The following is a 25,143-nucleotide window of genomic DNA, read 5'->3' on the forward strand; positions in this document are numbered from 1 at the left end:
TGAGAGCACGAAAAAAGCGTCCGAGACATCCTTTGCAATTAGGAACAAACCAGACTTGGTAGCACAGGGCATTGATTGCTGGTGCCCATCCGGACCCTCCTCCTCTCTCCCTGGTCCTCCCCCCCACCCCACCGGAGGCAGGCTCCCGTGGCTGGGCCAGGACCTAGCGTCCTTGCATCGTGGCCTGGACTGCATATTTCATGAACCCGGAGTGAACAGGTGCGAAGTGCGCTGGGAGCATCCGGCCCGCGACATCACCGGGGAACATGGAGAGCGAGCGCGACATGTACCGCCAGTTCCAGGACTGGTGCCTTAGGACTTACGGGGACTCAGGCAAGACCAAGACGGTGACCCGTAAGAAATACGAGAGGATCGTCCAGCTACTCAACGGCTCCGAGTCAAGCTCTACCGACAATGCCAAATTTAAATTCTGGGTCAAATCGAAGGGTTTCCAGCTGGGCCAGCCTGATGAGGTCCACGGGGGAGGCGGCGGCGCCAAGCAAGTGCTCTTCGTGCGGGTCAAGACCACGGTGAGCCGCCTTCTCTGTTATTTGTCTGACGAAGCAGCCCGGAAGGGAGGGCGGAGAGAGGGGAAGGCAGGGAGAATGCTGGAGCCACTGTTGGCTCCTAGCCCCCACCCCTTCCTCAACCCCCTCCCGAGTCTTCCCTAGACGCAGTGGCCGGGCGTGATTTCCCTTCTAGAAAGTCTTTGTGGTCCTTTATTTTAAAGCAACAGCGAACCTTCAGAGCTGGCGGCCCTGCCTGCCTTGGGGCTGAGCTGTGGGACGGTAGCTGGAGCTTGCCTTCACCGCGTCTGGCTGCGCCTGGTGTTCCCCTGGCCAGGCCATTGTCCCATGCCCTTCGCTGGGAGGCTGGCGAGTGTCCTACCTCCGTCAGGGAGCATAAAGGCCAGGCTGGAAGCCCAGCCACACGCTCTGATAAGGCGATGCTGATGGATAGATGGGCTACTGTGTCTCCTCATTGGCACAAAGCCCGAATGTGGCGGTTGAGGTGGTTTGGGGGCTTTCCCCAAGACATTATCGAGTTTTGTTGTGAGACCACCAGCGGGGAAGACACAGGACTGTCTGCGCGCCTCGGTCGCCCCCTGAGATCCTAGCCAGGAGTGTTTGGTTGGCAGATAAGGTCCTGGACATTCCTCCTCCCCGCCCCCCATCCCCTTCTTCACTTGCACCACCGAAGCTTCCTCAGTTAGGCGATGCACAACAAAGAGAGACGGGGTTGGGCGCGATCAAATGCTGTATTTGTTCCTCTTTCTGGGTTTGTTCTGGTTTCTTAGCCATAAAGCTGTAGTGAACGAGGAACCGGCTGTGAGACTGGTATGTCTCATCCTAAAACGCAGATGCCTGTGGGGCTGGGAGGTTGCAGCTGCATCCGCTTCCTTTGCAAGATGGGAACACGGGGCTACAAGTAAGATCTCAGGTTAGATGTATTAACACCTAGCTGCCTCATAATGGGTACTCACCTAGAGTGGGGGTGGAGGATCTATCTGGCACCCTTTGTATTTTTGTATCGCTTTGGGATTCGTTGAGCTTTGCTCCTGCCCCCCACCCCACCCCCCTTTTTAACTGGCGACTGTTTCCCAGTGCACAGCCCCCTGAGGATGTTAGCAAAGGAGGCTTCTGGAGAAGTCTCTGCTTTCTCTGAGGTACATGAAGGGCTCTAACAAGTTCCGTCTGGAGGACTCTCTCAGGTTTGGAAAAAGCCTTTGGCTTCCCAAGATTAATTGGGAAAGGTGGCTTGAAGGATGGAGGTTGCTTTTGGAATTTATATGGGAAATCTGAAAACAAAGATGAACTGGAAACACAGAAAAGTTTTTTTTCTTCTTCTCGAGGTTCAGTTATTGAAAGGTTTGCAGGAAGTAGAGGTAAATGTCGCATTTGTTTTCTCCTGTAGCACAGAACTAGGTTAAAGACAATGGTGAGGCATTAGCTTGCCTGGCTAGATGAAAATGACCAGTTTGGCATCATTTAGAGTAAGGGTGCTTTACATCTGTGTGAGCCAGAAGAGGAATTGCTTTGTTTCACTTGGATGGGGACCAATATAAAGAGTGGACAGGAAAAATAATTTATTGATAAGCAAAGTGAATTATAATTCTAGCTGATGGAGTAAAATATTGTTATATATTTTTAAAATACTGTTTAACATGGTCATACATAAATACTGTAGGTTATATTATATTTCATTGCTAACCAGAAAGTTTTTCAGTTTTTCATTCTTTTTTTGTGTTAAATTTAGATTCTCTGTTGGGTTCCAGTGAGTTCATGCTTGCTTAGATTTGATTATAACTATTATATGTGTTTTTATGTGTCCCTTTGAAGAGTATTTAAATTCTAAATAACAAATTTTATAAAGTTGCAAGGCACCAAGATAATCGTGGGTATGAGTCATTCAAACCAGCATTCACATGCTGTGACACCCATATTTTCATGTCAAAAAAATAAATGTGGGGCTGCCAGAGAATCACTGCTAAGACATCTAATAGAGAGTGACAGCTGCAGGGATAATAACGTAGCACGTGTTTCTCTTTTCAGTAAAGATTCCATATATTAATGAGAGACAATGTGATCTGCCAGGTGATATTGTGAAATGATTTCCGTGTAGTATTTAAAGCACTCTGTGTTCCATTCAAGCCTATTTTGAAATGTTGAATAGGATTTTAATTCATGAGCTCTTCTACTGTTCTTTATGAAACATATTCTGCTGCTCCTGTCACAGAACTATAAGCTCCACCTTCTCTCTGAGACAGCCAATCACAGTTTCAATCAGTTCAAAATAAATAAAACATCCCTTTATCCTCTTCCCCAATGTCTGAATGCTTTTGCCCCCACCAAAAAAAAAAAATTCATTTGTCTTCATCATGGCATGGTGCAATCTCCAAAAGGACAGAAATGTGTTTTCTTCTCATTCAGAGAGTGTATATTGCATACATTGGTTGAAATGGGGAACTGCCTGTAAATGGTGTTTTCAAGTAGACAGAGAGTTGTTCTGAGCTCCCTGGGGTCTGAGGGACATTAGCTAGCCTTTCTTTTGGTGAGATATGCTTTGCTCCTGATGTTGCATTAGTCCATTGCTGCTGATAATTAGACATCATTACTGCAGCAAAAAGGAAAAAGAGAAAGAGGAGAGGACAGGGATGGGCTAATTAACTACTTTCATTTAATGAAAGATAGACAGATAGCAACTGGGAGGGTACACAAGAGCAGACTAGACACACTACATAGACTTAATTGCAACAAGACAGTCTGTTAATGTCATAGTTAGAGGAGTTTGGGTCTGTCTCTTAGGTTCTCTGAAAAATAGACTCAGCTTTGCCAGGGGTTCTTGCTTTGACCCTCAAATTTAAAACCGAGCATGCAAAAACTGATTGAAAATAAAAACTGCCAACAACTGTAAAGGATAAGTATGTTCTTCAATATTTATCCTGGCCAGGTCTGAAGCTGTGGGGACTTTTCTGTCACTGATGTTTAGATAACTCTGTGGTTGAAAGGACACTATTTGGTCACCAAGCAACACCATCCTGCAACTCAGCCATTTTAAGTCTGGATGAGGACCTGGGTGTGTGCTCGAATGTAGTTGGCTTAACATTCCATCTGCTTATTTTTTGTTTGATCTCATGCAACTGCTCTTAGTACATTTTTTAAAACTTAAGAGTGTAAGAAATAATGAAGAATGAAAGAATGGCTACCTTAAAGCTCTGTCATTGTCAAAAAAAGAAAGAAAGAAAAAGAAGAAGACTCAGCAAATATCTTGCAGTGACTGTAACAAACTCAGTCAGAGACAATATCAAATAAGCAGGGGTATGGCTGTTCTCTTTCTTGCTTTGATAATTCATTGGAAGCTTTTGATCCTGATTGAAATGTTATTTTATGACAACACTTAGTTGAAACACAGTCAGAGCCTGAATTACCACAATATATTCTCTCACTTGATGAGATGGATGGTATGTTAAAAATAATGACAAAGTTTAATCTTTCTTTTTGCATTCTGAGAGACGAAGTCTTGTACTTTAAACAAACTTCATTACATTGTATGAAACATTAATGAGAAACTTAGAATTCCCATGTTTGCTATCCTTCTTTTAACCTTAAACTAGTGAATGCTGAAGCTGCATAATCAAATCATAGAATATTTCCTTGACCTATATTTGTAGGGAAAGACACCAAGGTTTAAGTTTTGCCCCTATACTCTCATTGGTATTTACTTTACTGTGGAGCATAAAATACAATTTCTTCCACAAAGGAATATGCAGTGTCTTTAGTGATGTGATTTTAAAATGATGATTTATTCAGTCCTGCAATCTGTAGCCTCAGAGTTCATATTGTTCTTGCTGTGCGTACTACTAATTGATGACTGTAAGTGATTACAATGAATATTCATGGACAAGATCATAAACAGCATTTTTGTTAGTTCTCTGACTATGGGGTGGATCATAAATCCTTTATTCTAATCAGAGTGGGAGAAATAATGACTTATGAAGAATCCGCACCTACTCCTCCTCTTCTAACACCATGCCTTTAGAAACGTCTCATGTATTAGATCTTCATCTGGAATTTGTAACAGATATCAGAGAGGAGAAATGTGCCCACAATCCATTGTACTTTGTGACTATATAACAGGCATAGTCATCATAGTGGTCATGTTTTTGCTAATTTATTCCTACATAGAACTGTTTGCCACTGACATCCAACACATAGTATATAGTATCTACAAGTTTGGGAAGTTAAATAGGGCCCAGAAATAATGCCAGCAATGATGCTTATGTGGTGTCCTCAGTCGTTTATGGCATTGTCATGAGGAACAGATTATCTATGATGTTTTTGCTCAGTGTCTGTATAAGCTCTTAGACACTGGGGACCTCCAGTGTAGGTGACTGGCATGAGTGTCAAATGGTAGAACACTTAGATATAAATACCCCTAAACATAAGTATGTGAAGACTATCCTGGATAAGGATCTTAAGATGATAACTCTTGACTTTTCCATCCATTCTCCTTTGTCTTAATAGTAATTACAATGGGAGGCTGCCATCATTAGTATTTACCTGTTTCTTCCTGTGCCAGCAGAATACTTTGATTCAGCATTTTATTTTGTAGCCTCACTGCACAAAATGGAGAAAGGTGAGGAAGTCGATACTGAGGTATACATCAAACCCTTCAAGACCTTCAGTTTTGTGTCAGGATCATACAGCTATTTCCACACAGCTATTGTTATTTACTAAGACTTATATTTTTATTGTCTAAATAAGGATGATCAAAATGAATCCAGTATGGTTTAGGATATATCCTTTTTTTTTTCAAAAACTCCATAGGACAATATATGAAGAATGGAAACTAGTTGGCATGAGGCAGGGCATTGTGGGCATGGTATAAGTCTTTGAACTTCTTTCTATCCTTTGCTCTGCTATAGTGAACCTGGCATCCATGTAAAATCTCTTTGTAAAATGTTAATAATATTACTTGTCTGGTTTTGCATAAGCATAACTAATAATATAGAACACACTTTACACTTACTAGTATTATTTATATCTGATAATTTATATCTGATAGAAGAATGTGTCCTAAGTAGAATTTTCCTGGTACATATTGAATGCTGAAAAAGTAAACAACAGAAATTGTTATAAATATTAACAAAGAACTCCAAGGTGTAATTATAAATTAGGCATATGTTATGAATTCAAAACCATATCAAAACATAGAATTAAAACACAATGTGCATGTGTGTGTATAATGCATGTGTATTGTTCAGATATTTACTATTATCATTTTTGGAAAAAACAAATGACTTTAATTTGTAAATCCTATGCATTCTTATTATTTAAGAAATGTAAATAAATTGATGGAAGAATAGACATATCAAATGTGCCATCTAGACAACCACCACTATCATACAATTACTTTATTGTCTCTCAAAATGCTATGTAGCAAAAACAGTTTAGATATATTGGTTAATAGTTGTTTAAGGACAGACAGAAATAATATTCCCAAAATGGATTTGCAATGCTATATTTAATTTAGTGCAAATATACAATGTTACCAAAATGTAACAAAATGTGTGAAATTGAAAGAATTGCTAATAGACAAGACTTAAGAGGGAAAAAATAAGGAAAACAAAGTGGTTGAATTGCATTGTATTTTTACGTGAAAATTTCAGTTGACTATATTATTAACTTCTTCCCATTAAAAAGGGCAGGTATATTTTCCTTTCTTCTGGGCTCCTTGTCACTTAGCCCCTGACTTATATGACATTTATTGGAGTTATTGTGTGTCACATATAAAATACTTATTACATAGTGTAGTTGTGTATGTGCTGTCAAGATGTTCATATTTATATTCTAGAATTTGACTCTCACAAAGTTTTCCTTTGTTCATTTCTAAAACTATCTCTTGCATTTTTACCAAGTTTTGTTTACCACTAATTTCTCAGGTTTGACTAGCTCTTAAATCTGATTACCATTCTTTACCTTAAGAATTGCTTTTGTGAAGTGTTCTTTGAGGTGTATGTTAATTAGAAATATTTTTCTTGGATTCTATACCTAGACAACAACTTAATGATAGATTCTTCTAGTTTTTCATCAGAACTCTGCAGGTATCTCTTGTATCTTGTTATGAGGAAAATCTTTACTTCCAGTTTTATAAGTTGTATACTTATTTGTCCTTGGAAATAAATCATTTCTCTAAGATCCATCTAAACTCTATTTCTCTATATTTTTATAGATGATTGCACTCATTCATTGTCTGAGTTTTCTGAAAATCTCTGTGTTATATTTTATACTAGGTATGTCCACCAAAATATTTCCAACTGAAAATACGCAAAATGGCATTTTCTTCATACCCAACCCTGTCCCAGGTTCTATAAACTGAAATGTCTCTTCAAATTCTCATTTTCCACCATGTATTGCAACACAATTCACATATTTATATAAGCTAAATATCTATGCAGCATGGTGGATTGGCTTCCTTTCTTCATATAATCAGTTTTGACAAACTTTTTCCATTTCTTACACTTACTACATAGATTTTGTAGCTCTTGGATTCCCACCAGTCATGTTTACTAGTGTTCCAATTGCCTGGTGACTTGGTCATTTCTCCAAAACTGTTTTGAAGATAGAGATTCAAAACCTACTGTAATCTGATCTAATGTGGGATTTGTTTGTGTTCATTATGAAAGGCATAAACATTGTTTCCTAGCTGTTGTGTGGCCAGGTATTCTTATTTATGTCCACATGAGAGGATTTTTTCTCCATTTTTCCATACATACATGTTTGTCCATCTGTCCATTTACCCAAATGTCTAATTCTTAAAATATATGAAATTTAAGGTCTTAATCATTTTGCCATATAGTTAATTGCCATTAAGTGTATTCAATGCATGTGTGTGTGTGTGTGTGTGTGTGTGTGTGTGTGTGTGTGTGTGTGTGTGTAACATTCCTTTAGAACATTTTATGTGCTTTATACCCTTTTCAATTTCATTTTCCCTCTAACACTTGGATTTGTCTTTTTGTAACTGACTCATTGTGCTTAAGACATTGTATTCTTAATTCATCCATGCTGCAATGTAGTAAAGAATTTTCTTCCTTTTTATGGTTGAATAATATTCTATTGAAGATGTACAGCCATATTTTGTTTATGCATTATGTTAATGACTATGTGGGTTGCTTCCATTTCTTGTTTATTTTAAATAACACTGACATTAAATTGTAATACACAAATATTAAAGTAACAATTGTTTTTGAGTATATATATATATATATACACACACACACAATATATATATATATATATATATATATATATATATATATATATATTGGAGCACCTGGCAGTTATTTTGCTATTTTTATTATTACTTTCAGGTACTACCAACTATTTTTATTGGCAGTTTTATCCTTTTTCAGTCCTACCTTTAGTCACAAAAATGAGCATTCTTTAAGACCATCTTAAAGGATGGCCAGCAGTTGACTGTTATTTTCCCTCAAGAGTTCTTCAGTGCTGGAGCTAGAGAGATGCTGAGCAGTGGGTAGCCTGTACTGCTTTTAGAGGACCTGGATTCAGTTCCTAGCCCCCATCGGAGCAGCTCAAAAGTACCTGTAACACCAGCTCCAGGGGATACCATACCCTCTTCTCACTTCCAGCCTCTGGAGGCACTGCACTTACATGCAACTCCTGATGACTTATACATTTGTACATAATTAAAAATAAAAATATCTTCAAATATGTCAGAGACCTTATAATGTGATTGATAATATTATTTTGATACTTTATGTTTATCAAATTCTTTAGGTAAATTATTGAATAATTCATTTAAAATGAAATGTCACTTTTAATCTTCAAAGTAGTCCTGTAGTGCTATCACTTTCATAGTAATTATAGTCTAAATTAAGGTCGGTTTATCAGATTCTCAACTGTGGGTAAGAAAATATTTAAATGAGACCAGCATGTCCTTGAATTAAGATATAAATTTCTAAATATTTAATTAAGGTATCCTAATAGCTTAAAATCTGCGATATTCCCTAAACATTAGTGATTGTAGATTAATGCCCTATACAAATAGTTAACACATTATAAATTTTATTAAAATGCAAATATATAGAGATGACCTTCAAATCTATCTGTCTGTCTATCTATCTATCCAAGTTTCAGAATTTTGGTCCTTACATTGTTAGCTTATCTTTCACACTGCCTTGCACACACATATGCCAATTTCTACATATGCATGTCATTCTGATCCTTAGTTCATAATTACAACACCATGGAACCCTGCGATTCACACTTGACTTTTCAACTAACATACTGTAACCTGCTGTTCAAGGAGTGCCTTAAAAATCACAAACATGCAATTTCATGCCACACATAAAATATTTGTGTACACTTGATGTCTATACCATTGAGAAATAACTTCAAGGTGTTTTTAAAGGGATGCTTCACAATCTCAAATATCTAAGTAGAAATGATGTTGAAAATGTCAGTTGGAATGAGATAATAAAGAGCTTCTAATAATTAAATTAGTTTAGATTTTATTCTGGAAGGAACGATGCCTGCCCAAAATGTTATTGTAGGGACACTGTGACTTAAGTAGATTTGTGGGCATAAATTGGATGTTCTCTGTGGTTTATAAATATTGATAAATATAAATTAAATGGGTAAAACATTAAAGTCACACAGTCCAACATATTGTTTGAAATAACACTACAGGTAATAAAACAGTTATTAGGCTTCAAATCAATACGATTTGGTAGCTTCTTGTTGCTGAGCAATTGAGCCAGGCTATTCACATAGCAGATTTTAATTATTCTAATTAAATATTTAAAATACGAATCTATTTAACTTAGGAAAAACAGATTGTACCTTGCCACTTTGTGATAAATAGCACTTTTGACTTGAAATTTATTTGTTGATTATGGATATTATTAGATAAAAATCTTCAGCTATCTCTTACAATAAGGAGTTTGTGCTTTCAGGCAACAATTCCTGATCCATTTCTTGCTTATATGTTGATTTTACTTCTATTTTATTACTTGTCTATGCCATGCAAAGTCTGTGGCAGGAAAATTTTAAGATAATTTCCAAATACACCCACCCTTGTGTAATCTCATCTCTTTGAGTGTGGTCAAGGCAGGACCTATATATGCTTATAGGGAAGGTCAGCTCTAAGACAGGGATGCTTAAGGTCTCTTTAGTCTAATATTTTCAGTCTTTTCATACCTGGGACTACTAGAATCTTGTGCCTCTTCTTGGGTTCTTTTCCTTCTGTTGGATTGTCTTGTTCAACTTAGATATGGTGGTGTTTTATCTATATTTTATTTTGTTATATTTTTTTAGAATGAATGACTGAATAAATAAATAAATAAAACTGAAAATTTAGCTACTAGAATAAAGGTTAACACCTGAACAGTGACTTATACCTGCTAGGAGGAGGAAAATCAATTTTCTCCATGGAGTGACACTGTGTATCAGCCCCTTCAGGCCTGGTTTTTGTTCAGAAGTTGTTGACTAATATGTAATCAACTCTACAGTTTTTTGTGTGTGATTTTATTTGGTTATGGTTTTATGTTTCTTTCTTTATTTTGCTGTAGACATTGTTTTATTTTGCTTTCTTTGTTGGTGGTGCTGCATTTTTTTTTTTTACTTTTTTGGTTTTAAGAAAGAACTTCAGGTTGGGTGGGTAGATGGGGAGAGGATCTGGAAAAACTTGGGGGGAGAGGAAGAATATGAAAACATATATTTAAATTTAAAATTGTTTAATAATAGAAATAAAATTATTTAAAATTAAACAGGTTAAAATAAACAAAGGAAGAAAGAGAAAGCCTAGAATATACTCAATACCAGGGTGACCCTCTCTGAAGCAAAACAGGGGACAGTTTGCTGAGGTCTGAGAACTCTTAGGTTATTCCCATGCCTTGGTGTAAATTATGAATGGTCCTGCTGTAAACACGGGAGTGCATGCATCCACTTGACATTCTGGTTTCATCTCCTTTGTCTATGCATCAACTTGAGGGGTGTCATTTTTAATATTTTAGAGACCCTCCATCTCATTTGTTGTGTAGAAAGATGTATATCCTCATGTTCAGTTGCCTACTTGTATGTCCTCTTTTAAGAAATATTTGTTCAGTTGTTTGGTCCAGTTTTTATTTGGGATATTTATGTGCTTTCTGTTGAATTGTTTGGGTTCCTTACATATGTTAGATGTTAATATTATGTTTGATATTTAGTTTTCAAACACTTTCTTTAGTCTTATAGGTTGTCTTTGTATGATGTTTCCTTTGATGTATAGATGCTTTGTAGTTTGGTGTAACATCACTGCATTTTTTAGTATCTTCTAGTATTTTGAAAGTTTCAGGTCTCACATTTAAATCCTTGATTTATTTTGATTTCATTTTTATATAAGACAAAACTTATGTATTCATACACACACAGTGGAATACTATTTAGTAATGAATAAACATTTGTGACAACATACCTAAACACAGAGGTCATGACACTAAGAAAAATGAGATAAGCAAAGAAGGACAACTGCTGCAGGATCTTACTCATGCATGGAATTGACAACAGGAAACACTGACTTTATGGAAGTAGATAGGAGAATGGTGTTTTACCAGAGGTTTGAGTTATTCATGGATAGGTGAAAGTGAGGAGCTTTTGTTGAAGATATATAGCCACACATGAATAGGAACGCTGAGCTCAAGAGATCTATTTATCCTGCAAGGCTACAATAGTTATGAAGGCATGATATATTATTGAAACATCTGTGTAAAGCACTTGTCAGTTAGCTGGATCCAACCATTCCACAGTGCACACATACTTCCTATATTATACATGTATATTTATAGACTGTATCCTATATAGTAAATGCATTTTCATCTGCCAAGTTGACAAAATTCAAAGAGCAGAAGACACCTTAACATACAGAGAGAACATTTAGTCAGCATCTGACAGACTCTTAGGGACTGAAATCCTATAATTACAAAGAAGTAGAATCTGCTAGCAAAGCAAGTGGATATTGGAAGTGAGTCTTTCCCCAGAGGGACTTCCCCATGAGAGACAAACAAGCAGAGGAGCCAGTTAATACCTGCTGGATTTCTGATCCACATACAGTAGATAATGTATAGGACCTTTTGAGCCATTCGGTTGGTAGTAATTTGTTATTCAGTAAAAGGTACCTACACCTTACATGTAAAATTTCACAAGAGATTAGTGCAATTAAAACATGTTAAGTTAGATTATGATTATTAACCATTGAAGCAGATGGAAACTATTTAAATTATTATTTTCTTTAAGACTTAAATCATGATCATTTTGTGGGTTATAGTTAAATGCTGGTCCATAACATGATGATCTATAATTTAATACAACAAATAACTTATGATAACTTATGTATGACAAGGCATTGAAACATTTAATGCCAATCAATAACATTAAGACATACATACATAAATGTATGCATATACACACATATACAGACATATGTGCATGTGTATAGTGTTTGCAAATATTTGATATATACATGGACATATTATTCATGAATTATTTATATTAAAGTCTTTTTGAAAAATTCTTTAGTTGTACTAGATCTGTCCCAATGAAATACATTGTGGCAGGAAGAGGGAGACAGAGAAAGACATGTGTAAAAATAAATTACTATTAACATAATTATAATTTATATCAAAGGTGTTTCACAAAGGTTTCAGCAAAATGTAAAGTTTTTTATTAGAAATAGCAATCCTGTAGCATAATTTAGAAAGCATATTTTAATATAAGGTAATGTCCTGTAATGCGCTTTAAAATGATCTACCCACCTGGCAAATAGAATATGAAAAATAGTAGAAGATAGCAGTACCACACAGATGTATACATTTGTTAAGCTATTAGAGGGAGATGGGAAATAGGTTTTCCTCTTTCTGTTGAGTTTATTTTGCTTTTCTCCCTTTCTCACTATCTGTCATTTGCTCAAGTGTTCCACTCTTCATAATTTTAATCAAGTGTTCATTTAATGTCATTATCTCCACGGCTATAGATTTTTCAAGTGTTTTGGAGCCATCAGAAGACTAGGAGGCTTAGGGAGATTTGGAGTGTAAGTTAAGGAGAAACTTGCCTTACAGGCAGAAAACTAATCTTTCTATTGCTGGCTATTTTTCTTCCTTTTAGTTATGATTTCAGCAATAAAGGCAATTCTATTGAATATTGAATTTCTTTGTTGTGTACAAGGTGGTAGTTATGGAAATCATTTGGGACACCATCTCTTAATTGTTTTTATTTTTTGTCCCCCCCCCCAATTTTGTGAGTGATCATTGGGAAAGTGAGGCTGACCCAACCCTGTGTGAGACACATGGGGCCTTTCTGTTGGTTATCACTGCCAGATGGATAGAGGATTTTAAGGGTTTAATACAGGGACATGGGGCAAAGCTGAATGGCCCATATGGGGATCTAATGTTTTGCTTAGTCATAAGCATGGCATGCTCTACACAATTGACCTAATTAGATGAGATTTTCAAATATACCGTCAAAGGTTTGTTTGAATATCAGATATGGGTCACTGTTCTATGGGGCCTTTGTGCTTATTTGCCTGTTGGTGTTTGCTGAGATCAAGACAGGCATTTTGTTATGTTTATTTTAGCTCATTCTTTCTTTTTAAAAGCTATCTTTACAAAACCATTAATTTGTTTGTTGATCTCCTTAATTTGGAATATGTTAATTTAGAATTAGCAGCAACTTGAACATGGATAGGGTGACATTTAGTTTGAATTACATATTAAGGAAGTGTTTTCTAATTTTTGCAGATTTATAATTAAGACAGCAAAGAGAGCATGCTCGTGATGAAAAAAATCTTTTTGCAACCACCTCTATCCACAAAGAAGCAATTGAGATATGTATTCCATTATAAATCCCCCTCTATTTAATAAATCAGGTATTAGGAATAACTTCCCTTCAGCTTACTTGAGTATCTTCTTGACCTTACATGATGTGTAATGATTGCTATATCCCAGGATTTTCACATAAGGGCAGTAAGATCATATTCTAAATTCTAAACTTTAAAATCAAGACATTCAGCCATGACTCACAACCAAGATCATTTTAAGGTACTAAAAGGACAGCCATAGGCTCTTCCTTACTGGGAAGAGGGAGAATGCCCTGTACAGAGCTTCACTGCTGAGAAAAGTTTCTTGTCCACCCATGCCAAAACTGAGTTCTTGGGCATGGCTAAGCATACTCAGGAACAGGGAAGAAAGAGAGGAGCAGGAAAGAGTAGAAGAAAAAAAAGTGGTAAGTGACATTTGAATTGCCATGAAAGAATGAATTGAAGGTAAAATCTAACTACAAGAGTGCCCATAGGATGATACATTACCACAGTCACTGAGTTTTGTGTTTCCTGAAGGCTTATCACCACTGGGAAGGAAGAAATTTTCCTACTGATGTGCCTTGGTGCCATAATTTGATCAATGCCTACTATTTTATCTCTAAGCCCATACTTAACAAAACCCTATTATTTTTGTCCCTACTTGGTTGTCCAAGGCAAAGTATGTGCTGGTTGGACTATTGCCAGTGGTAGAAACATCTGCTATATTTCTCAGTATAAACAAATAATCAGTTCTCTAATGATTTCAATATTTTGTGAGATTTTGATTGAGTCTGAAATCTCTACATTTAATTAACTTTTGTACATCTCTAAAATCCCACTGGAAGGCAGGTACAGGAACAATGACTATTACAGAGGGAACCAAATGGAGTTCACTGGTGCCCAACTTTCATGGAGATATACCATCTCTTTAGCCAGTGCCTCTTGATTGCTCTTCCTCTATTGTCTTCCTAATAGATTATTTTCTAAAGCACGGTACCTAGTACTTTTTTTTTTTTAGTTGTAAGGATGTGATGATTTGATGTAACTTTTGATTCAGCTCCCTGTTTTTAAATTATTATCACTAACATTTTCAATATGCAAGTACATCATTTTAATAATTATATGGCTCCACAAATAATCAAGCATCTAACATTTTCTGTACCATTTCCAGGTAATGTGTTATTTTATTCATTTCCTATTTGAGGCCTTCCTTCTCACAGAATTATAGGGATTACTTGTTTCAAAATATTTGTGGGCAAGAATCAAACATTTAACACCAGGGCCTTTGGGAGACATTTGCTTGTGGACTAAAAGGGAGTTTTGGAAACCGGGTGATTTATTTTTAAGTGCTTATCAGTCAACCATGTATCTTGTTCACTAGGGGCTCCTGAATCTTGGTTTGTGTGAAATGGCCATGTCAATTTCCTGGGGTGGCCAGATGTGTTAAGATGATTCTATTCTAATGATGACACTAAAAATTCTGAAAACAGTATGAAGCACAGCTCCCAAGAAATCATTGGCAGGAAGACCCCAGAGGGAAGTCAACCATACTTGTTCATGGCAAGACTGTTCATGACTTTTCATCTCTTGGAGTTAAAACAGAGAGCAGACTTAGTTATGTATCTATCCAGTGAAAAAGGCCATAGAAGCAATCTGCTCTCTCCCTAGGGAACAAGGAAATGGAACTACTGCTACAAGAGAAGGGTTAGGAGTCTCCTCCCTCTCCCTATCCTCCTCCTCTCCTTCTTCCTCTCCTCTTCTCTTTCTCTTCTATCTTCACTAATAGCCTATCAAGACTGCAAATGAAGTTCTGGGGTCACATGACTGCTGTGAAAGTGGCAACACCATCAGAGAGGAGGAAAACCCAAGTAGAAAAACTGTTTCTTTAACCAAAGAAACACAAGAAATGGACAAAAGAGTAGATGTAAGAGTTCTATTACTGGGCTGGAGAGATAGCTCTGTAGATAAGAGCATCACTGCTTAAATATGAAGTCCTAAATTCATATCTCAGCCCCCCACACAAATCTTGCTTTAGTTACACATAAGCCCATACCTGCAGGACTGTGGGAGCAGACACAATCATCTCTGTGGTTTTCTGTCCTGCAGCCTTGCTCCAGATTCAATGAGAGACCTGGCCTAAGGGGAAAAGATGAAGAGGCCTATGCTATGCTATGCTATGCTATGCTATGCTATGCTATGCTATGCTATGCTATGCTATGCTATGCTATGCTATGCTTTTCTCTCTGTTATGCTTTCCAGAAAATGGCTGTAGTGACTTCAGATTGTGTGGCAGTACAAATTTAAGGTTTCAGGTCAAGGACTTAGAAAATTCAGAGTATGTGTTGGAGTAGAAGTACAAAGTGAGAAAGAAATCCCACAGAGAGGATCCCTTAAATCTCAGTGCGAATTCAATTCATATTTATGGTATGAATTTGCAGAGCATACTCAAGACAGCAGATCAGAGTTTGAAATAGTAGAAACCATGGCACACATTCCAGACTATCTCCCTAATCACATAAGCAGGATAGATGCAAAGAGGCACAAATAACTTTGAAGAGTGAGCTGAGGTAGAATTCACTGTTGAAAAGGCCAGAATGAGACACTGAAGGGATTCCTTATGTGATATCAAGACATACACTCTTTCTAGGACAAATTTAATAGGACCACATTTTCACAACATAATATTTAAAATGTTCAGGATATAATGTGAAATTTTTATGTCATCTGAAAAATAATGAAAATTAGGCAAATTCTAAAGTGAAAAATATTGCCCAATGCCAACTCTGAGTTGGGATATATGTTGCCATTATGAAGGATTGTAAATGATCCTGTGATTATATTTTACATGGGAGGTATAAACTATCCTGGATAAATGCAAAGATATATTGTCTCAGAAGAGAGAGAATAAGCAGAATAGATTATAAAGACTCAAACTGAAAAGTATAGTAAGCGATTAAAATTCACCTGAGGATTAAAGTGTAGGATGGAGATGGCAGATGAAAGAGAGACCAGTAAAATTCATGCTGAGAGGCAGAAATACTAGTTTTAACATTACTGTGACCACAAACTTGGCAGAATAACTTAAGGAATAAAAGTCTTATATCAACACATGGTTTTTCTGTGGCTTCTTACAGTTGGACAGAGCATTATGGGATTGTAAGCATGTGGCAGAAAAAAGCTGTCCTGTTCACCGCTTACTATAGGTACAGAAGCAACCAGAGACACTGTGATCCCAAGGACTTCTCTACCACTACCTGAAAGTGACCCACCCACTGTCTCTAGTGTAGCCAACTGCCAAAATTTCCAGAGCCTCCTAAAAATGCTACCATCTGAGTATCAAAAATTCAAACCATGAACCAATGGCAGATGTATTTTTCATCTTTTAGACCACACTAGCTTTGAAGTTACTATGAAGTGGAGGAGTGACTTGAACCCCTGAAACTTCTGCCTACATTTCCCAAATGCTAGATTATAGGCATAAGCCATCATGGCCAGTTTATATATATGTTATAACATAGTAGAAAATTAAATATATATGGATTCAAGAATCTTTTGGATTACCTCAAGAAATTGCATGTTTGTGGTTGCTGGAAACAGAAAAAGAGAAAATGACTAATAGAAAAGTGAAAATAATTCTTGAAAATCTATCAGATTTGATAGAAAATTTAAGCCATTCACTGAAAATCAAGATAAACTCGAAGAAAACCATTCTCACACAGACTGCAAAGAAAGTAGTGCAAGGAAGCTATCTCAGAAGCAGCCATGACAATTTGACAAATGCACATTTTAAGTTGGTAAACAATAATAAGCATTACTGCAAACTCTATATTAGAACCATGGAGCCCACAAGACAATGTGATTGTGTCTTCCTAAAGTGTTCAAGGAGAAGAATTACACAACTCATGTAAATTTTAACACAATAGATACATTTGTTCATGCACACAGAGAAAAAGTGCAAGCTTGAGGTTATCCTAGATGTTTTTTCTATGTGTTTCTTAATCTTATCATATGTCATCATTCAGGAATAAGACAATATTTAGAAATGCTCTCATATGAAGAGAAACAATGAATTATTGCAACTAGGGTGCAATAAATGATAAACAATTTTCAGGATGATGGAAAATGATTCCAGATAAGTATTAAGAATTTCAGTATTGTGGCAAGAACAATAATAGATATTAATCACTTTCCAACATACAAAGCCTTTCAAATATGCATGATTTCTGAAAAAGAAAATTATAGCATTGTGTGCTGGGTTTTCACGTATGCATGTATAATATGGGTGAATGCTTTGCATGCAAACCTATTCTTAGACCATGAAAGATTTTAGCTATAAAACAGTAGAGAAAGAAACTTGAAAATTCTCCAAGTATTTAAAGATTAAAAACGATACTTTTAAGTAATCTGTGGATAAAGGAGATTTGAGGAATATTTATGGCAGTAAATACTTATCCTACAAGAGAGGGGATGTCTTAAATCAATAATCCAGGTGCCTGCCTGAAGAGTAAGAAAAAGAAGAGCAGACAAAACCCAATAAAATAAATTCAATTTTAGTTCATTTAAAAACATTAGAGAAAGGGGAGAGAGGGAAGGTGGAGGAGGAAAGAGGACACACACACACATACACACACACACACACACACACACACAGACAGACAGACAATATATATATATATATATATATATATATATAGAGAGAGAGAGAGAGAGAGAGAGAGAGTATACATATACACACACATGCCACTGTAGTGGTCAGACAACTTTCAGGCATCAATTCCCTCCCTTCTACCTCTGTGTTCTTAGTATTAGGGTCATGATCATGATCTACTGTGCCTAAAAAGAATATTTACTCATTTTTTCCTACCTATTATCCAAGATAGACTTTGACCAAAATACATTTTCAAATGTATTTCTTATGACAGTAGAATTTGTTGCCCTCATCATGTCACTTGGTGTACTTAAAGATGACTTAGTTATAGTAAACACATTGCCCCATTCTGTCTTCTTGATGAGTGTGTGTGTGTGTGTGTGTGTGTGTGTGTGTGTGTGTGTGTGTGTGTGTGTGTGTGTTAAATCCTGTACAATCTCATTCCATGGGTGGGCTCCTATGTCTACCACCACAGTGATGGTACTAGTGAGTTCCTATACCACAAGGGCTTCTCAGTTTACAGTGTATAGCCATATCTAATTCCCTTTCATTGTCTCATAGCTCCATCCATAACCATATAATCTTTTGGGATTGGCACTTTTTTTTCACCCAGCACAATTCCCTGGATTATCATTCAAGCTGTTCTGTGTATCAGTTGCTTGTTTCTTTTTGTTGCTAGTAGAATTCTGGGTATGGATGGATGGATTACCACTTTTTAAATAACATTTGTTGAAGGATATATGTTGTGATTTTGATTTTGTACAACTAAGCTGCTATAAATATTCTTGTTTGGGTTTGGTGTGAACATAAGTTTTCACTTCTCTTGGGTAAATGCCCAAGAGTGAAATCAATGTGTTACAGGTGATTGCAAGTTTAGTTTACTCAGCTGCCAAATGGTTTTCCGTGTCTGCCTCATTTTAGTTTGTTGCCAGCAATGTATATATATACTATTTGCTTAGACTAGACTAGACCCTATCTAGTCTATAATATGATGTTAATGTTTACATTATAAGAAACTGTAAGGGATGTGGATCACTGTAAGGTTCTTGGGTAATTTGCAATTTGCCCTTGAAGGGGACAATGGAATCCAATGCTCTTCTTTGTTTCTCTTGTTTCCTGGCTTGATATTCCATCACAGGTTCAAAACAACATGGCCAACCACTCACAGGCTGGAACCTGTAGAGGTGTGAAGTAGAATAAATGTCTTCAATTTATAAGCTGGTTATCACAGACACTTGTTAGAGTGACAAATTATAACAATTTCAATAGTCAAGATCAGAATATTTAATAGGAATACTTATTTCTACTTATTTCAAAGAATGAGTATATTTGTTAAATGGAAGCTTTACATACATTTTTGATGTTAATATTATATGAGCAATGAAAGATCAGATTCGATTTTTAACTTTGCAGAAAAGCTATTGAAGTGACAAAAATAGACTATGGTCAATTTTGTAGACACGCAAATAAGAGGAAATAATACCATTCCAATGGACTAATCAGTATGGGCTAAAATTTGTGTCTTAAAAAACAGGTTCAACAGCAAAACCAACCTTAATCATCTTAGTGTACAGAGGATTCTGCTTTTAGTTGCTGTTGTGATTACTTCAGAGCAAGTCTGAGGTTTGAGGGTACAGTTTGTCACAGCAGGGAGGAGGGGCATAGTGTCAAGAACATATCTCTGCTTTGGAACATGAGGATGACTGTTTACACATGGGTGGATCAGGAAGCAGAGGAAGGACAATGCAGTGCTCTCCATGCTGTCTCCCTCCTCCTCTTTTATTAGTGGGACTCTTCAATCCATGGAGGTCAGGCCCACCCAAGTTCAAAGTGAGTTGGGGGGTGTCTTTTTCCTTAATTTAAATCTTCCTGGGGAATCTCTCCCAGGCACTCTGAGTGTGTCTTCTTTCTTCACCTGGACAGCACAGTAGAGCCAATCCCATTGTCAGAGTTGTAGGTGGACCAACCTCGAACTTGTGAGCATGGGAGAGCTGTCCCCATTACCCATCTGTCACATGGCAGAAGGGATGCCCAACCCCACCCATCAATACCTGAGGCAGGTGGGAGAACTGTCCCTTCCCTAGTCAGCAGCATTGCTCTAGAGAGTGGCCACTACACCACATCTGGGCAACACAGTTAAGCTGGCCCTGAAAGTGTAGGTGTATGAGAAAGGACCTTGAGGACTTGAAAGCAGAACTGGCAAATGGTCCCACCCCTTGATCATCACTGAAAGGGGTGAACTAGCCAGGACAATGCAAGAGAATTCACCCTGGTGGTGAGGACAAGGAAGAGCTGACAGCCTGACTAACCCAGGCCCAGAACCAGTGTTATGACTTGGTCCATCTCAATAACCATTGCATCTGTGATTTGTTGGAGCATATGAAGGGGCTGGTCCTGCAGACCCAAAGCTGCAGGATTTCCACAATACAGGAAAACAGCAGGATTACTAAGAAAAGTTCCAGTGAGGGCCCAGCATTGATAGTGTAGCAGAAACCAGAGGCCTCAAATCTTTTCAATGAGCACTGATAAGTAAAGACATATGGGACTAAATGGTTTATTGTGTGACTCACTGTGTCACACTGCAACTTCTATGACAAGATTGATTTTTCTTTTTTCTCTCTAAAATTTTATTTTATTTTGGGGGAAGTTTGTAAGGGCAGAGGGCAAGTATGAAGGGATGGGGAAATGAATGGGATGGAGATGCATATGTGAAAGACACAAAGAATAAATGAAAAAGAAATTTTTAAAAAGAGTGTGTCTTCTCAGAGATTATAAATTCAATCAAGTTTGCAAAGAAGAATAACCTATACAAGTCCTAGCTTACTGTATTGTTTATAACTCAGATAAAGTGTTTAAAGATATTAATAAAATCTCAGCAAGTTTAGACTTCACCTTATTTTATTTGGATCAAGATGAGTAAAATCAGCTTTGTTGATCCCCAATCTCTAGATGCTTTCCAGGGTTAGAACTTGTGCAATTAAGTAGTATTGCTTTTTTAGCTAATAATTTAATGTTCAGAAAATAAAATAAACATTTTATTCCTTCATAAATTTTTACAGAAACATAGATAATAAGTATTTGTATATGGAACCAACATATCTAGATGAAAAGGGCATAAGTTATTTACTCAAACATCAATAATAAAATACTGGTTTTCTTGGGACTTTAAAATGATAATTTCATAGTACTAGTGATCTATTTGTAGATTGAAGTGAAAAAAAAATTTAGTTGTTTTATGATGTAATTCTTACCTTGGAAGAAGTTTGAAACATTCCAATTGTACTTTATGTAACTAAGAACTGCCATGTGAATGTGGCTGAACTCAGAAATGTACTGGTTATGGACCAGTGTAAATTTTGCTGTGCTGAAAGAAAGAACTGTGAAAGACAGTGTGAGAGTCAGAAATGCCATTTTATACCTACTGAGAAATATTGCTGAGAGAGAATATCAAAATCATTAGGATTTATTCAGTATACAGCTATCTCTGGACAGTTCTTAGTCAGCATGCTCATGAGGGATCAGAATATGCTATCAGTACAAGAAAACTGACATTTTCATAAGACAAAAAACAAATACATATTGCTGGTATGAATGAACTAAAAATTCTATAAGGTAAGAGGTATGCAGCAACAAAAGAAGGATTAAACACAAGACCCAAACATATATGAACTTCAATATAAGGAAATAAGAACACCATAGCTATATTATCATCTTTTATGTCCACATCTAGCAAAATGATAATTCTTCCTAATAAGGACACAGACAACAACCAGCAAAGACTTGATCCTATTGTGAAGAACATCTTCTCAGATGATGAATTCAGCATAATGAATGAAGCATTTTGCTCGCACCTATCTTTCCTTGCAGAGTGAGAATTGGAACAATGCCCTTTCTCTATGACACAAATTGATTAGGCTTGTGTCTGAAGATATATTGATTAAGGGAGAAAAGCTGGTGAGGGGCAGTGGGAGTTTTGAGGCTTGTGGTCCAGCTGATGAACTAACACACAAGAGTACAGTGACACACACTGAAGTTCCTGCTCTGATGTTTCCCATGTGGTGACAGAGACACATTCTGTTCTTGTCAATTCTTGTTTTGCTGATGGCTGCGATGAGGTTCTGAAGAGGGTGTTAGGGTTGAAAACAAGAAAACACTGTTCTTGTTTGTGTCCAGATTTGTGAATATGCTGGAAAGAGCTACTTGTCATTGATAGTGAGAATTTCCAACAAATTTATCCTTGCCTCCTCAGTGTCAGATGACTTCAGATTCCCATGTTCAACAGAGGTGGGATCATGGGGACCAAAAGCTGAGATTCTTTTCTAAATCACAGAGTTGGGTTTTTGTTTGTTGTTTAAGTCAGATACTCCTATAAATGAAGAAAATATCAAAATAAGGAAAATGTGTAGTCTTACAAAGTAGTAACCTTGACAATGTACTGGAAGCAGCAGGGATTTCTGCTCTCATGTTTCTGGAGGCTAATAACTAAAACCAAGGTGTTGGAAGTATTGACCCTTTTTATGGGAGCTATGTGGGAAGAGTCCTGGTTCCTGGGAATCATTTCCACTCTGTGACAGTGGAAATGTCACAGAGTGGAAATTGTCTGTGATAATACTAACAATATCATCTCAGTGTCAGTGGTTATGGTAAACAGCATATTCACAGAATTCAATAATTTCTGAGGTCAAGGGTGAGCTAGAAAAATGTGTTGATTTCAGTTATAGACAAAGTGATTCAAAATAGTGAAGTAGTAAGGTAAAGAGAATAGAGCAGTTAAAAACACATTTCAATAGATCAGACAAGGGCAGCGTCAAATAAAGTTTTACAAAATACCAATAATATTTTAGCAAGATGAATCTGCTGTTTCCCCAGCTGTCAGACTGGGGTCCTTGAGCTCCCACTTGGTCAGGTCAGCTGTTTCTGTGGGTTTCCCTGGCATGGAAGCAGAGATTCACAGATAAGCACTTAGCCAAAGTACTGGAATACAGTTGTAGAAAGGGAGAAGGGATGAGCCAAGGAGGTCAAGACCATGCTTGGGAAACCCACAGAAACAGCTGACCTGACCAAGTGGGAGCACACAGACACCAGTGATAAAACTGGGGAGCCAGAATTGGATTAAACCAAGCCTTGAATGTGGGTGTCGGTTAGGAGGTCTGGGAAGTCTATGGAACCTCTGACAGTAGAACCAATATCTATACCTAGTGTACAAATGGACTTTGGGAGCCCATTCCCCATGGGGGGCTATTCAGCCTAGATACATGGGGGAGCACCTAGGCGCTCCCTCAAATGATATGGCAGACATTATGATCCCCTATGGAAGGCCTCACCCTCTCTGGGAGTGGATGGGGGGTGGGATGGTGGGGATGGGTGGGGGTCACGGGAGGATGGGAACTGGGATTGATATGTAAAATAAGATTGTTTCTAAATTAAATTTAAAACAAGATTTCACAAAAAAAGAAATTGATGAAATTTTGCCAGGAAGATATGAATGAGAGTGTTAGAAATTTATTAAATCTTTTTATGGTATAATATATGTATAATTTTTATAAATAGCTTATATGTTCTGAAGAACTGTGGAAATTCTGTACTCATAGGATTATGGGATTGTTTGTTTAATGTTAGATTTAGTATTATATTTCTATAGTAAAAGGTAGCAAAATTAAGCAAGACTTAAGTCAAAGACTTGTAATTAACTTCCTATCATTGTGAGATATTTGTCAACTATTTGGTATGATCCTGTGAAGATTTGTTTTATATAATAAAACTTAGAACGTTGTGGTCCAAGGCTCAAGAGGTTTCTGCAAATCAAAATTTAATACACAGGAGAAAAAAAAAAAACATTGATTAGGGTGGCAGAAAAGAACAGACCAGACTTGGTAGCTGAACTCTGACCAGAATGTTCATTTCAGAAGTATTTAAGCACAAAACCCACAAATATCTGTGACAAGTTAATTTTTCCACCAATCAGGATTCAAATACTCAGGGCTTTCTCCATATGTTCCATCACTGTCAAAGGGCATAGAATGTGAGCTTTTCAATCCAACCAATCAGATTCATTTGTTCTTTCTGTTGTTAAGAGCAGCCATAATGTTTCTAGAGAACTAAAGATGCATAATGACTGTTTCTATGGTTTAAGGAGGAGGTGGATCAGCTACTGGTTGTTCCCAGCTCCCCTAGGGCTTGGGAACCTGAACTTTGTTTCACCCTACAGTTGAAATGGAATCTGAAGTCAAAATGGCTGCACTTAGGAGAAGGTATTTTTTTGTCTGTTCCCAACAATATTATTGATGATATACAAGTTTACAACCACGTCTAATGTTTGTATAGAAACTGTCTTATCCATAATGATGTAATTAAAAATGGACTAATTTGTGTAATAACTATAATGCTGATACCTATTACTTTGTTTTAATTTTAACCTGTGACCTGATAGATCAATTGCCACAATGTTAATTGGACTTAAGGTTTTTATGTCATGCTGACTTTCAACTTTAATATCTTTATATAAATAAGTATTGTATAGTAACATACATAAATCTTGGATACATAAACCTAACCCAATGCTCGGGAATTTATAGTTATTATTTAATGATAATTTGTAAAGAATTTAAGAGATACACACAATAATATTGCCGTTCACCTGGTTACACTGACGCACTATAAGAAACTGTTGGAATCGACACCCAAAGGGTATATTTCAATGGCCTTTTGCCATCCTTATCAAGAGATAACCACTCTCAGCTCTTGTAATTATGGTGAGGATCAATCCATATTTTTGTAGAAACACTGATTCCCAATGGAAGCTGCTGTTAATAAATCTGAGTTTCTTTCAAAACAAAAGAAGTTGAAATGTATTTGGATACTATCTATGATAATTGATCCAACAGACATCTAAATATATAATCCTCTTTTATTTGAGTTGTAACTCAAACAACAATCTCCCAGGATGAAGTTTGGGTGGAAATGCAATTAGGCCACAGCAAAGGGGAAAGTTACACCTGGAGATACAATTCAAGAACAGTGTGTGTCTCCTGCATTCAATTATATCACAGTCCTGTTGACATTTGAAAAATATAGTTTGAGTGGGGCATGGAAATATTTTTAACCCAGCAGTGTTTCTAAGTACTATTGGTTACAACAGTATTTTG

General features: G+C 36.9%; 1 protein-coding gene across 7 annotated transcripts in view; it reads left to right on the plus strand.

Moving 5' to 3' along the window:
* Positions 1-266: 266 nt before the first annotated feature.
* Positions 267-25,143, plus strand: part of LOC100770406 (nucleolar protein 4) — a 340,437-nt gene continuing 315,560 nt past the window's right edge. For all 7 annotated transcript variants that reach the window (XM_035440258.1, XM_035440261.1, XM_035440260.1 and 4 more), the window contains exon 1: positions 267-530. In XM_035440258.1, coding sequence (XP_035296149.1) covers positions 267-530 — 264 coding nt within the window. The remainder of the gene's footprint in view (positions 531-25,143) is intronic.

This window comes from Cricetulus griseus, chromosome 2 (assembly GCF_003668045.3).
Source record: "Cricetulus griseus strain 17A/GY chromosome 2, alternate assembly CriGri-PICRH-1.0, whole genome shotgun sequence".
Taxonomy (NCBI): Eukaryota; Metazoa; Chordata; class Mammalia; order Rodentia; family Cricetidae; genus Cricetulus; species Cricetulus griseus.